We start from the raw sequence: 16,666 nt of genomic DNA on the forward strand, positions 1-16,666 counted from the left end.
GTCATCTGTTCATCTCTCTCTACTGTTCCGAAAAGCTTGTTTTTGTAAGCTTCTGGTGAACCTGGCTAACTACCAGAGGCACGGCACTGACTGATGTACACATCTTGTGCCAACATGTGTGAACGCATCATTTGTAAACCTCTATCAACATTCTCACAGAACCTTAGGGCACTAGTCTCACATCAGTGTGTGTGTGTGACACTTGTGTCACATTAGACAATGCCAGCGTGATTTCCTGGCATCGGGTCAGGTATCTACCTACTCTGCCCAGAGAGGCGATGACATTTCACTTTCTTATGCTATAAAATACATTTTACCAAGACATATATGATTCTTCAAGTTCTGAATCGGTAACATATCATAAACATTATATCAAAAAATTTGTAATTTCGTAATCTAATACATCCAATAATAATTACAGAGTTTTCGCACGACTTTTGAGGATTTTACATGTTGTAGCGGCCTTCTGCAAAGTTGTTTCTGCAGGTCGCAAAAACCAAAACTAAGATGACATGAGCTGAGTTCAATTTAAAATACTTTGAAAATAAAAATATTGCGGCATGCACAGTGCTCCGTTGACATTTCACATAGATACACTTGTATTTGTGGAAAAATCTTCGAAAAAGGACAGGACTTTCACGTGACTATGAATAGCGTATACTAAAATATGGAAATACTACATCTCAAAATCGATATCTTACCTCAATATTGTCTTACGTCCTCCAGATATTTGGGCAAAAAATCTAATTTGCGAATGTTTTTCAGATATTGCAATTGCGATTAGGAATTGCGATTTTCAAAACTTGGTAATTCCACCAGACATGGTGAAAGATGAGTTCAATGGTGAGCATGTCAGTTAGCCTTTATTCTCTCACAGAATCCAGCCTAGCTGACGTAATGCTATTTTCCTGATTTTTGAAGAAGACAAAAATCTGTCCCTTTCTCTCTTTTAGTCATCCTAATGTTGGCCACACTACAAGTGTAAAAACTCCAATAACTTTTGAACAGATTATGATAGAGACATGAGGTTTGGACCATTTGTTTTCGTAGAGGAGTATCAACACCCACTGGTCAAAATATGCATTTTGTATTAGACACCCTACTGAATGTTTTGTTTTGGGAAGTATTATACCTCTAGTTACAGCACAGAAAGAATGCTCTGTAACAATTGAGTTAGTGCCAAAGTCAATAACGTAACCTGTCTCCTATACCAAATATATTTAAACAGAAGTCCATTCACCTTTAGGATTACACTAAATTCTAATTGCTTGGAAGATGTTGAAAGATTTAGATGTGCCATTGGGAAATGTTTTCATATTTCCTCCTCATAATTTAATGAACATGTCAAGGTTTTAGAGTTCAGAACCAGCTGCATTGGGTTGAGTGGAATGTGTTAGCTTAGCTTAGCTTAGTGTGTGCGTGTGTGGTCGACAGATTATGATTTTTCAACGCCGATACCGATTATTGGAGGACCAAAAAAGCCGATACTGTCACGGCTTTCGTCTGTAGAAGGAGGAGCGGACCAAAATGCAGCGTGGTTGTGATTCATTTTATTTAAATAGAGAGACTATATACGAATAAACTAACAAAATAACAAACGTGCGAAAACCTAAACAGCCCTGTCTGGTGCAAAACACAGAGACAGGAACAATCACCCACAAACACACAGTGAAACCCAGGCTACCTAAATATGGTTCCCAATCAGAGACAATGACTAACACCTGCCCCTGATTGAGAACCATATCAGGCCAAACACAGAAATAGACAAACAAGACATCCAACATAGAATGCCCACTCAGATCACACCCCGCCAGGGCGTGACAAATACCGATTAATCATACGATTTTATGATTTATTTATTTGTAATAATGACAATTACAACAATACTGAATGAACACTTATTTTAACTTAATATACTACATCAATAAAATCCATTTAGCCTCAAGTAAATAGTGAAACATGTTCAATTTGGTTTAAATAATGCAAAAACAAAGTGTTGGAGAAGAAAGTAAAAGTGCAATATGTGCTATGTAAGAAAGCTAATATTTCAGTTCCTTGCTCAGATATGCTCCTTGCTCCTCGCTTCACATATGAAAGCTGGTGGTTCCTTTTAACATGAGTGTTCAATATTCCCAGGTAAGAAGTTTTAGGTTGTAGTTATTATAGGAATTATAGGACTATTTGCCTCTATACCATTTGTATTTCATTAACCTTTGACTTTTGGATGTTCTTATAGGCACTTTAGTATTGACAGTATAACAGTATAGCTTCTGTCCCTCTCCTCGCTCCTCCCTGGGCTCGAACCAGCAACACAACGACAACAGCCACCATCGAAGCAGCGTTACCCATGCAGAGCAAGGGGAACAACTACTAGAAGGCTCAGAGCGAGTGACGTTTGAAACACTATTAGCGCACTCTAACTAGCTAGCCATTTCACCTCGGTTACACCAGCCTCATCTCATAAACAGCGCAATGCTTGACGCACAACAAAGAGCTGCTGGCAAAACGCACGAAAGTGCTGTTTGAATGAATGTTTACACGCCTGCTTCTGCCTACCACCGCTCAGTCAGATATTTAGATACTTGTATGCTTGCATGCTTCGTCAGATTATATGCAACGCAGGACACGCTAGATAATATCTAGTAATATCATCAACCATGTGTAGGAAACTAGTGATTATGATTAATTGTTTTTTTAAATATAAGTTCAATGCTAGCTAGCAACTTACCTTGGCTTACTGCATTCGCGTAACAGGCGGTCTCCTTGTGGAGTGCAACGAGAGAGGCAGGTCATTATTGCGTTGGACTAGTTAACTGTAAGGTTGCAAGATTGGATCCCCGAGCTGACAAGGTGAAAATCTGTCGTTCTGCCCCTGAACGAGACAGTTAACCCACCGTTCCTAGGCCGTCATTGAAAATAAGAATGTGTTCTTAACTGACTTGCCTAGTTAAATAAAGGTATAATTTCTATTTAAAAAATAATAATTTATCGGCAAATCGGCACCCAAAAATACAGATTTCTGATTGTTATGAAAACTTTAAATGGCCCTAATTAATCAGCCATTCCGATTAATCGGTCGACCTCCAGTGTGTGTGCGTAAATGTGTGTGCGTAAATTTACGTATTTGCTTAGAATGACAATACACGTTAATGTATTCAGAGAGAGACGTTAGGTCACTAACAGACACTGGTCATTATATGATAAACACAGTCACTCCAAAGAGACACAACAACAGCCCATGGACTCAGGACAGATAATGGCAAGCCCCTATCTGACATCACTGAAGTGTTCAGGTCTAGTTAGAAGCCATCAATTGCTCCTCCAATGACTGTTTCATCAGTGGTCAGACATAAAAACTAAAAAGTGGTCAAACCACAAAGACATCGCACTAACTGCACACACAGCATCTTCACACTTTACACCGCACACACACTGCACCCACTGGCTTTCACACATACCACAGTCCCTCTTGCTCAGCTCTCGCCTTTCCGTCTCCACTCAAAACTCACAGACAAACGCACATTAAATAGACATACTCTCTCCCCCTCTCTATCCCATTCTCTCTCTCGCTCAGTGTCCATCTGTGTGAGATAAGTCAACATGAGAATGCGTGATATTGCTCTCTCTGTATTCAGATCTCAGTGTACACAGCACTCCATGGTCTCCCTGGTTCAATTTCACAGCCCCAAAAAATCTAGTGCCGAATCAGACAGGAAACCAGAGTATTGGCATCAGCTGATTTTGGAGCAATTAGATTAATCACTACCACTCATCATCACTCTTCATCACCATCATCATTCATCACTATTGCAGACTATTTAGTCAATCAGGTTCTGCACACACAATCCCTAATGGCTACCGTGCGCAAGCTATGCGCTGGTGTTCCTGGTGACATGATATTGCTGTGGCATGCGCTACTCATCATGCATGATTGTTTTCTGCTTCCCACCACCCACCCCAGCCTTCACTTGTTTGGTCTCTGCTTTAGTTTTGGTCAGGGGGATTTGTACAGCGTACCTTGCTCACTGCCTGTAGTTATGATGCACGAAAGAGCAGAGCCTAATGCCAAGACCAATGTATTGCATGTATTGTAATATTTTTTCTAATAAATGGTTAAACTTATACATAGTGTTTCCTTTCTGACCCTCCACACTCACACACACTCTCACACAGATCACACACACATACTGTACATACTGTTGTCTCCATGGTACCACTGAGAGTTCTGGGGTTAAGGGAACTCAAACACACAAATACATGTGCACGCATGCACGCACGCACACACACACACACACACACACACACACACACACACACACACTTGCTCTGGTGGGCTAAAGCCAAATGTCTGGAAGTGGACTTCACATCTGCATCCTGTTAAACTCACTAATAAAACACCTCCAAACACAACACAAGAAACACACACACACACACACACACACACACACACATTCTCACCTCAACCCTAACTGGAAGTAGTTCCAGGCTGAGGTAAAGACAATTGTTTAGGGATTCACTTAAACTGAGAATAGCCCAGATATGTCCCTTCTAACATGACCATGTGTTCTTTCTGTGGTTACTATATCTTCTCTGTCTATTCACTGGCACACGTGTTGTAATATAAGTCTGGGGCTTGGTGTGTTTTCCATCTCCATGTTTTGTCTGTTAGTTAAATTGGGGTGATGCAGGCCTCTGGGAGAAGTTAACTCACCGTGACCAAATGCTCTGAACGCAGCGACCGTATAAAAGTCAGAGCAGAATGCATAGCTAATTTATGAGTCACTTTTTTTATTCTCCGTATCCCACTCGGTTTAACAAATGCACTGTCCCACTAAACACTATCAATTCCAGTTCCCAAAGTCAACGATTCATAATTTTCCATCATGCCACCAGCCTGTGGTTAAGGCAGAGGAAGTTTGCCCAGATTTCCGTACCACTTTGATTTAGATCCAGAGATCTAGAGGAAACTCGGTTTTCAGGGGGTCATATATCAAATCCACATTCATTTCCACTTAATTTGTTCATCGTCAGACACTCCCACTTTCCCGTTGTCCCCATTGCGCCATACATAAATTCAACAATCCGACACACTCGCCCACTGTCACAGTGTGCTCTGGACTCTACACTGAACGGATTACCGGTATCGTTATCGTTCATCATGGATTTGAAACTCTTGGCGGTTATGTCTGTGCTTGCTGTGGCGACATACGTTCCTTTCGCACAAGGTAGGCTACTTTGGATGAGTTTAGCTATGATATCTGTTATTCGTTATTCAAATAAAGCATTGTGTGGAGGTTTTCTATAGCCCCGCGGGGCGGTTCTGTGTGTGTCCATGTTCTGCGGCTGTTTTAGCGAGACGTGCAGCTGCTGATTTCTGCTAAATTTGTCACTCATAATAATAATAATAATAATACGTTGTTCAATCGGTCTGCCTAGTTTACACCATGCTTGAGCTGTCGAATTCGATAATGCATGTTATGGGGGTGTTCACAAACGCGCTTTGGTGATGAAATGTTCCTTATGTTATAAAATACGATTTAAAAAAAAACAAATATGGTTATTCGTGTTCTGAATAGTTCAGTGTGGTCTTAACAGTTATATCCCCAAAAGTCTTTTCAACTTTATTGCAGCAACTTCTTACGTGTTTTTGTGGTGGTTGTCTTCAACGTTTCACGTGTCGCAAAACAATCTAAATTAGCATGACATGAGCTGAACTAAATGTATAAGTCTTTGAAAATAAAAAGCTTGCTGTGCGCTCATTTCACAGAGATATGCTTGTTTTTGTGGGAGATCTTAAAAAAATAACAGGAATTTCGCATTAATATGAAATGCATATACTAAAATATGAAAATACTCCATGTCATGTCTCAAAATCGATATCTATCTTGCCTCTATATTGTTTTATGTCCTGCGGATTCTAGAAAAAAAGGACAAATTTCACAGGAAAGTAAGCCTGCCAAGTAGCCTTTATTCTCGCACAGCCTCCAGCTAGGTCTCCACGATTTGGACAAAATATGTAATTGCGATTTGGGCCAGATATTGCAATTGGGATTTTCAAAAACTTGGGTGAAAATGTTGTAATTCCTTCAGACAAGAGTCAGGGTAGAGAACATCACTTCTAAAATTAGATCATATGAATGAATACATGCTGTGCTAACTGAATACACAACCAAATTAAACAAATAATTTCTAACATTGTTATAGGCTACATATGATAATATATAGAATTATTACACTTACATACTAACAAACATACATTTTTAACTTGATCATCAAAATATAGAGTGCTATAAGCGCAGCAGTTGTTCATTCATGAATAACATTATGAGTTCCTATTTTACCATTATGAGATCTTAAATAACCCAAGTGAATTATTTATTCAGGCAGCCATAGGCTGCAGATGCAATAGGAAGCTTATGATTGTGTAATTATGTAATTTCAATCATTATAATTGACATTTTAAGTCAAAGTGCCTTAAAAACATTTAACACGGAGCCTACCAATTTCAAGATGCAGCCTGTGTCCAAAACATTGGAATCTGGTCCAGTTATTTAACAGGACATGTTTCAACTTCACCCTTAATTTTATTGTACAGTGTTGGGATAGCTACTTGGGAGAAATATGTACGAGATGGAATCTTGTATCTCCTGTCCAGCTTGTTTATCATCCTTTTGGCGCCCTCTTTGCAGACTGTGTAATAAGGACCATGTCTTTGGCTACGTGATAGGTATTAACCTCTGTGATTTCTAAATGTCTATGGGATGTTTTTCCCTACCGTACACTTGAAAACGCATTTGCAATCAATGCTTGTTTAAGGCAGGTGGTTGGTGGTGGCAGAGGGAATTTGCTGCTGTCTGGCGTTTTCTTTTTATACCATGCAATCTTCTTAATGTAAGGGATGGTTATTCTTCTTCAAATGATTGAATACATTTGCCTCATGTTGCTTCTTGTTGTTACCACAAATTATATGCTGACCAGCGTGAGCATTGCAAAAATAAATGTACATACATGTTATTCAGTCATTGCACCTACACAGCTCCTGCACGTCAGCGTGGCCATGCGCTAAAATATAACTATTTGTGATGCTCGATGTGCCTCAAATCCTGCCTCTCCCATCTACTCATTGGTTTTTAGGAGCATATACCCATCTGCCATCTCCTCATTGGTTTTTAGGAGCATATACCCACATGCAGTGCCTTGCAAAAGTATTTGGCCCCCTTGAACTTTGCGACCTTTTGCCACATTTCAGGCTTCAAACATAAAGATACGCCAAACATAACGTTTTGCATTGTTGCCAAAAAGTTCAATTTTGGTTTCATCTGACCAGAGCACCTTCTTCCACATGTTTGGTGTGTCTCTCAGGTGGCTTGTGGCAAACTTTAAACAACACTTTTTATGGATATCTTTAAGAAATGGCTTTCTTCTTGCCACTCTTCCATAAAGGCCAGATTTGTGCAATATACGACTGATTGTTGTCCTATGGACAGAGTCTCCCACCTCAGCTGTAGATCTCTGCAGTTCATCCAGAGTGATCATAGGCCTCTTGGCTGCATCTCTGATCAGTCTTCTCCTTGTATGAGCTGAAAGTTTAGAGGGACAGCCAGGTCTTGGTAGATTTGCAGTGGTCTGATACTCCTTCCATTTCAATATTATCGCTTGCACAGTGCTCCTTGGGATGTTTAAAGCTTGGGAAATATTTTTGTATCCAAATCCGGCTTTAAACTTCTTCACAACAATATCTCGGACCTGCCTGGTGTGTTCCTTGTTCTACATGATGCTCTCTGCGCTTTTAACGGACCTCTGAGACTATCACAGTGCAGGTGCATTTATACGGAGACTTGATTACACACAGGTGGATTGTATTTATCATCATTAGTCATTTAGGTCAACATTGGATCATTCAGAGATCCTCACTGAACTTCTGGAGAGAGTTTGCTGCACTGAAAGTAAAGGGGCTGAATAATTTTGCACGACCAATTTTTCAGTTTTTGATTTGTTAAAAAGGTTTGAAATATCCAATAAATGTCGTTCCACTTCATGATTGTGTCCCACTTGTTGTTGTTTTTTCACAAAAAAATACAGTTTTATATCTTTATGTTTGAAGCCTGAAATGTGGCAAAAGGTCACAAAGTTCAAGGGGGCCGAATACTTTCGCAAGGCACTGTAGGTAATTGAAAGATGAACTGAGGTCCACACTCCAGTCGGTTGTGGTAATGCACCTTTTAAAGTTGGTTGCCAACCGCCATATAAAGTCCAAAGGAGAAGAAGAAGTCTGAAGGAGGAGAGATTACTAGAAACAAACTCGGTTTACCCATTTATCTGTGGATTAATTGTCGGAGTAGAGGACCTTGTGCATTTCAGGTAAAATAACAACCCAATGTTTATATATGTTTATTTCAACCTGCGTGTCCTGATCCGTCTGTTGTGAGTGGACAAAATGAACATGCGCACGATGGCGCACACAGACAAACACGCTCGTGCGCCAATAATAAATGCAATTGCAAAAAGTCAAATAACTTTTATCTACAAAATTAACATGATTTACCAATTGGTCAAAATATGCATTTTTATTAGACACCCTAGCATGTATTTGATTTGTAGTGGCCCTAGCACAATTATTTTTGCAATTAATAATAGAATGTCAACTATTTTCTGTTATTTATTACATCTAGTTTAAAATCATTGAAAGAGTGCTTCCGGTTAAACATGCTTTATTTGGATGATTCATTGGCTAGTTCCACATTCACTTTCAAATAGCATATGAAAATCATTTTATTTTCAAATAAACTGTTCAAATGAATGGCCCTTTTGAATTTATCTTTAGTGCCATATTCCCCATGAGCAGCAATAACAAGTAGCCTAGGCATTTATAAAGCATTTATAGTCTACTCGTTATGCGTAAAGCAACACCACCAGGGCACGACAACTCCAGCAGTGTGTGCATGTGGGTCTATTTATAAACATGGTTTCCATTGAGTATTTCCTACACTGGACCACTAATAATCTGCCATTTATTTTCATGTAATTACATTAAGATATAAGCTATAGTCATAAAACATTAACAAGTTGATTAAAAGCCTATGTTTAACCCTTTATTATGGTTGGTGTCTTGACGGATTTGTTCACAAACATGTGGCATAAAAAGTGTCAGTTGTCGTTATATCATATATTAAGCATTAATGGTTATTATATTTTACAATAACTCGAACCCTGTAAGAATCCTAGATCTAGCTGTCTGAGGTTTTTTTTTGTATAGCGCTCTCAGAAATGCAGTGTAACTAAGTAACATTTCATGTCTCCTTATGTTATGGGGGGGAAAAACAACCCTAATAAATGCGATTTCAAAATGGAATGCTTAAAACCAAAAGAGTCACTTTACCTTGATGCTTAAAACCTAAATAAATACTGTTCTTAACGTGGTTCTTCAATAATTAGTGTAATACTTGTTGGATGCACATTTGGTGTCCAGGTGATTTGTTACGCCATGATATTTTCACACATCGTTATCTGATCCAGGAAGGCTGAATGTCAGTCAAGTGACCAACAGCTGTTGTGATATCGCATGCGATGCATTACAGTCGAAGTGCTGGACAAAAAGGTGTTTGGATATTTTGGCGTCTCATTCGTTAATGCCGGTGAAGACAGTTGTGCCTGGATCCACGTTGGATTTCATATCCCTAGCGAATATTATTCCAATTTTTTGTTATTTTTTACATTTGCTCAGGACATTTATTGCATTATTACCTACAGCCGAAAATAACTTTGGGATATTAGATCAGTCAATCAGTCAACAGCATTTCGACCAGAAAATGTGGCCTTAAAATGTGGAGGTGTATGTTTCATGGTGACACATGGTGACACCACGACATCTCTCAAGGAACTACACTGACCTTTGTGCAACCTGGAAACCGCATATCTGAGAATAAAATGTACGTATACACTGACTCGGTGACAGAGTTAATTTAGAAAGTGCATAGAGGATGTTGTTCCCACTGTGATGATTGTAACTTATCCTAACAGAAAACCATGGATCGATGTCAACATTCTCACAAAAGGAATGAGCGAACTACAGCAAGTTGACTGGGAACATGGATGAGTACAAACAGTCCAGCTATGCCCTCGGTAAGGCAATCAAACAGGCAAAACGTCAGTAGAGAGACAGTGGAGTCACAATTCTTAAGCTGATACACGAGAAGTATGTGGCAGGGATTCCAGACAATAACAGATTCTAAACGTTGCGGACACTGACGCCTTGCTCCCAGACAAGCTAAACACCTTCTTCGCCCATTTTGAGGAAAACACAGTGCCGCCGAAGCAGCACGAGGCCTGCGAGCACGAGGACTGCGAGCACGAGGCCTGCGAGCACGAGGCCTGCGAGCACGAGGCCTGCGAGCACGAGGCCTGCGAGCTCGTTCTCCATGGCCAACCTGAGTAAGATATTTAAGCGTGTTATCCTCGCAAGGCTGCCGGCCCAGACGACATCCCTGGCCACGTCCTCAGATCATGTGCAGACCAGCTGGCTGGAGTGTTTGCGGTCATATTCTATCTCTCCCTATCCCAGTCTGTTGTCCCAACTTGCTTCAAGATGTCCACCATTGTTCCTGTACCCAAGATAGCGAAGGTAATTTAACTAAAATGATGTCATCAAGAGGTGCTTTGAGAGGCTAGTTAAGGCTCATATCACCTCCACCTTACACAATACCCTAGACCCACTACAATCTGCATACCACCTCAATAGATCCACGGATGACGCAATCACCATCACATTGCACACTGCCCTATACCATCTGGACAAGAGGAATACCTATGCAAGAATGCTGTTCATTAACTACAGCTTAACCTTCTCAATAGTGCCTTTCAAGCTCATCACTAAGCTTGGGGCCCTGGGTCTGAGCCCGCCCTGTGCAACTGGGTCCTGAACTTCCTGACGGGCCAACCCCAGGTGGTGAAGGTATGCAACAACACCTTCTCTATGCTGATCCTCAACACGTGCTCAGGCCCTTTCTGTACACACTTGTTCACCCATGACTGCTTGAGTCTCCAACACAATCATCAAGTTTGCAGACGACACAACAGTGGCAGTGATTACCAACAATGGCAAGACAGCCTACAGGAGTGGAGACGGTAAAAGTCTGCAAATTCCTCAGTCCAACAGCGCAGTAATTCCTAACAATAAACACAAATCCAGAAAGAAAGAATGAAAAAAAATATTGAAATTTTAGATCGAGTAAAGTCAGAGTCCAGAATATATATACACTGAATGTACTAAACATTAGGAACACGTTCTCTTTCCAAGACAGACTGACCAAGTGAATCCAGGTGAAAGCTATGATCCATTATTGATGTCACCTGTTAAATCCACTTCAATCAGCGTAGAGACAGGTTAAAGAAGGATGTTTAAGCCTTGAGACAATTGAGACATGGATTGTGTATGTGTGCCATTCAGAGTGTAAATGGGCAAGACAAAATATTTAAGTGCCTTTGAACGGGGTATGGTAGTAGGTGCCAGGTGTACCAGTTTGAATGTGCCAAGAACTGCAACGCTGCTGGGTTTTTCACGCTCAACAGTTTCCTGTGTGTATCAAGAATGGTCCACCACCCAAAGGACATCCTGCCAACTTGACACAACTTTGGGATGCATTGGAGTCAACATAGGCCAGCATCCCTGTTCAACACTTTCGACACCTTGTAGAATTAATGCCCCAACTAATTGAGGCTGTACATATCTAACTCAACTACTCCAGTATCCCTGCACACAGTACATTTGGCACTGGCACTGACCATATATAAAGGTGCATTCGGAAACTATTCAGACCCCTTGACTTTCTCCACATTTTGTTACATTATAGCCTTATCCTATAATGGATTCAATTGTTTTTCCACCCCGCATCAATATACACACAATAGCCCATAAAGACAAAAAAAGAACGGGGAAAAAAACACATTTACGGGGGTGACTTTTATAAAATATTCTACTTCTATGCAAATGTTGTTGATCATTACAATAAAATAAGTTCCAAATGGAAAGGAAACACATTGTTTGTCATCTGTAGCCCCATGAAATCAGCCAAAATAAGCTCAATAAGTTAATGCATGCACACACTCCTATTTATTATACAATCACCTGTATTGTGAATAGGCCTAGGCTACATAGAGATGTACTTTTCTAATAAACACTTACCATTGTTATTATGCAGTTAGATTGGTGAAAACAAAGTCAAATTGAAAATGTAAAAAAAATGATAATGTGATGATAATGAACTGTCACAAATGATGCCCAAACTCAAATGATGCCCAACGATTAACCAGAGCAGTAGCTGAGTTTAAAGGCTTCCAAACTTGCAGTGAGCACAAGCCAAAACAGACCAAAGACATGGCAAATACTCAACCGTTAAAGGTTTGAGACTTGCTGCCACTCCAATCTGTCCCCTGTACACATGTAATTGTGGGGACACTACCACTTATCAGTTAAATTGGTACAGCACTCTCACGGGTGCAACAAATTGAGCCTCTTACAAGGCACATCTCAAAATATGTTAATGAGCCAGAAACAACAATACCGTGCCGCCAGTAGTGGTTAAAAGGTTTTAGGAGCTCCATAAATACTGTAGGGTACTGTATTCAATTTGCTATAAATAAATAATACGGTACGTTGCTTTTAGTTTTATTGTTTAACGCTGTAAAATGTAGTGCAATATATAGCATCAATTCTGTAAAACACATTTCAGGTATTTTACAGTGCATTCTACAGTGTTTTACTGTTGAAATTACCCAAAAGTCTTACAGTGTAGGATAATATCAATGTTGTTCCTGTTCTACTTGACAGTGGGGGACTTGCTCCTCTCTGACAGTATTTTTCACTTGGCCTTCTGTTCTCTCCTGGTTTCTGACAAAATGAGGTGGGGTTTTCATGTTCGCCGCTTGTCTCTTAATGATACTGTATATTATATTAATGTTCTCTGTTCTACCCCCTCTTCAGCTAAGCCCATCAGTATGATGGAGAGGTGCTGGTGTCGTTCTACAGTTAACACCGTCCCCCAGCGCAACATCCGAGAACTGAAGTTCCTACACACACCCAACTGCCCCTTCCAAGTGATGTGAGTACCTCGCCAACACAAACATGCACCGGTTATAGGCAAGATCATGCACTAAAAGGGGTGACAGGTCTCTCCTTCTGGTCGGACATTTCACACCATCAATCTCATGGAGCTGACAGCCAGTGAAAGGAGCTCCTGAGGCGCACACACACGCACACACACACAAATACACACACACTCTCTCACACACACACTCTCGCTCTCTCTTCTCTCTCTCACACACACACACTCTCTCTCTTCCACACACATACACACTCAATTGCTCTCTCTCTCTCTCTCTCACACACACACACACACACACACACACACACACACACACACACACACACACATACACACTCCCAGGACCTTTAAAAGTGGTGACAGGTCTCTCCTTCTTTTTTGGACATTCCACACCATCAATCCCATGGAGCTGACGGCCAGTGAACGGAGCCCCTGAGGGGCGCACACACACACACACACACACTTCTGATAGCCTTCTCATTGTCTATTCTGTAAGCCATGCACACATAATTAGACACATCCATAGAAAGCGTATCGTGAAAAATAGTGTGTGTGGGGGGTTGGGAATTGGATGCAGTTTTGTTTTCAACAGGAAAACATTAATAGCAGCTCTAAATAATTGGCCTTTCTATCCTCTTACTCCTAACTGATAGGGTCTGATACTGCTCAACATTATGAGATCTGTGTGTGTGTGTGTGTGTGTGTGTGTGTGTGTGTGTGTGTGTGTGTGTGTGTGTGTGTGTGATTAATTAGGTATTCCAGTGTGCTGGAATGGAACAGGGCACCAGAAGCTATCAATCTCATTCTTCTTTCTCAATTAATCTTATCCCTCTATTTTCTCTCTCTGCAGTGCCAAGCTGAAGAACCACAAGGAGGTGTGTATCAACCCCGAGACCAAGTGGCTGCAGCAGTACCTGAAGAATGCCCTCAACAAGTAAGGGACCCTTTAAGAGAATCTACAACCTAAAACACATTCATGTCTACACAGAAACATGGTATCATTCTCCTCAGAAAATTACATTTTCTCTATTCTCCACTTCAACAGGACATACAGTACAGTAGTAAAGTAGTACACTCTCAGGGCCAAATCTGAACTTGATCTGCATGTGTGCATAACTTTTCATGCACATCTGCCAGTGACATTCATAGGCTACCTGATTTAGGGGAAAGTCAAGGTTATGCCTGCAGAAATTAAATGATAAGGATAAGCCTGGATAGCGCTACAAAAAAAGTGATACATTTTTCTTTAACTAAATCAGACGGACTGGGCATATTCAGGATAGCCTGAACACAGATGCAACATAACATTTATGGGTAGCACTTTAGTATACTGTGCTGAAATAAGAGTTTAATGTCCAGAAAGTACCAGGAAACAACAGCGACGTAAGTCAGAAACAACCAGATAAGAACGTGGTAATTACTCACTAGAAGTTAGTTTGTTGCTGCTAAATATTGATATAGAGTGATGAATCCATTTGTATTTGTCACATGCGCACAATACAACAAGTGTAGACCTTACTGTGAAATGCTAACTTACAAGTCGTTAACTTACAAGTCGTCCAGTTAAGAGAAATAAGAGTTAAGAAAATATTACCTAATTAAACTAAAGTGAAAAAAAGTTACACAAAAAATAACAATAACGAGGCTATATCCAGGAGGTACCGGTACCGAGTCAATGTGCGGGGGTACAGGTTAGTCAAGGTAATTGAGGTAATATGTACATGTACAATGCATTCGGAAAGTATTCAGACCCCTTGTCTTTTTCCACATTTTGTTACGTTAAAGCCTTATTCTAAAATGTATTACATATTTTTTCTACACACAATAGCCCATAATGACAAAGCAAAACAGATTTTTAGGCAGATTTTTAGAAATGTATAAAAAAACACTGTAAATAACTTATTTACATAAGTATTCAGACCCTTTACTCAGTACTTTGTTGAAACACCTTTGGCTGCAATTATAGCCTTGAGTCTTCTTGGTTATGACGCTACAAGCTTGGCAAACCTGTATTTGGGCAGTTTCTCCCGTTCTTCTCTGCAGAGTCTCTCAAGCTCTGTCAGGTTGGATGGGGAGCGTCGCTGCACAGGTATTATCTGTCGGGTTCATGTCCGGGCTCTGGCTGGGCCACTCAAGGACATTCAGAGACTTGTCCCGAAGCCACTCCTGCGTAGTCTTGGCTGTGTGCTTAGGGTCATTGTCCTGTTGGAAGGTGAACCTTCACCCCAGTCTGAGGTCCTGCGAGATCTGGAGCAGGATTTCATCAAGGATCTCTCTGTACTTTGCTCCTTTCATCTTTCCCTCGATCCTGATTAGTCTCCCAGTCCCTGCCGCTGAAAAACATCCCCACAGCATGATGCTGCCACCACCATGCTTTACCATAGGGATGGTGCCAGGTTTCCTTCAGATGTGATGCTTGCCATTCAGGCCAAAACGTTCAATATTGGTTTCATCAGACCAGAGAGTCTTGTTTCACATGGTCTGAGTCCTTGAGGTGCCTTTTGGCAAACTCCAAGCGGGCTGTCATGTTCCTTTTACTGAGGAGTGGCTTCCATCTGGCCACTCTACCATAAAAGCCAGATTGGCAGAGTACTGCAGAGATGGTTGTCCTTCTGGAAGGTTCTCCCATCTCCACAGAGGAACTCTGGAGCTCTGTCAGAGTGACCATTGGGTTCTTGGTCAACTCCCTGACCAAGGCCCTTCTCGCCCGATTGCTCAGTCAGGCCAGCTCTAGGAAGAGTCTTGGTGGTTCCAAACTTCTTACATTTAAGATTGATGGAGGCCTCTGTGTTCCTGGGGACCTTCAAGGATGCAGACATTTTTTGGTACCCTTCCCCAGATCTTGACACAATCTTATCTCGGTGCTCTACTGACAAGTCCTTCGACCTCATGGCTTGGTTTTTGCTCTGACATGCACTGTCAACTGTGGGACCTTAAATAGACAGGTGTGTGCCTTTCCAAATCATGCCCAATCAATTGAGTTTACCACAGGTGGACTCAAGTTGTAGAAACATCTCAAGGATGATCAGTGGAAACAGGATGCACCTGGGCTCAATTTCGAGTCTCATAGCAAAGGGTCTGAATACTTTGTAAATAAGGTATTTCTGTTCCAACATTTAAAAAAAACTGTTTTCACTTTCTAATTATGGGGTGTTGTGTGTAGATTGATGAGGGGGAAATAAAATAAAAATATCTATTTTAGTATCAGACTGAAATGTAACAAAATGTAGAAAAAGTCTACATTGAATACATTAATACATTCCAAATGCACTGTAGGTAGGGGAAAATTTACAATGCATAGATAATAAACAGTGAGTAGCAGTGGAATATAAAACGTCTAGGTCAATGCTAATAGTCCAGGAAACCATTTGTTTAACTTTTCAGCAGTCTAATGGTTTGGGGGTAGAAGCTGTTAAGGAACCTTTTGGAGCTAGACTTGGCGCTCCAGTAGTTCTTGCCATGCGGCAGCAGAGAGAACAGTCTATAACTAGGGTGTCTGGAGTCTTTGACAATTTTTAGGGCCTTCTTTTGATACCTCCTGGTATAGAGGTCCTGGATGGCAGGAA

The 16,666-nt window shown here is 40.8% G+C and overlaps 1 protein-coding gene across 1 annotated transcript in view; it reads left to right on the forward strand.

Moving 5' to 3' along the window:
• The first annotated feature begins 5,084 nt into the window (after window positions 1-5,084).
• Window positions 5,085-16,666, forward strand: part of cxcl12a (chemokine (C-X-C motif) ligand 12a (stromal cell-derived factor 1)) — a 28,279-nt gene continuing 16,697 nt past the window's right edge. The window contains exons 1-3 of the mRNA XM_064932021.1: window positions 5,085-5,225; window positions 12,980-13,097; window positions 13,951-14,034. Coding sequence (XP_064788093.1) covers window positions 5,159-5,225; window positions 12,980-13,097; window positions 13,951-14,034 — 269 coding nt within the window. The 5' untranslated portion in view covers window positions 5,085-5,158. The remainder of the gene's footprint in view (window positions 5,226-12,979; window positions 13,098-13,950; window positions 14,035-16,666) is intronic.

Source organism: Oncorhynchus masou, chromosome 23, assembly GCF_036934945.1.
Source record: "Oncorhynchus masou masou isolate Uvic2021 chromosome 23, UVic_Omas_1.1, whole genome shotgun sequence".
Lineage (NCBI taxonomy): Eukaryota > Metazoa > Chordata > Actinopteri > Salmoniformes > Salmonidae > Oncorhynchus > Oncorhynchus masou.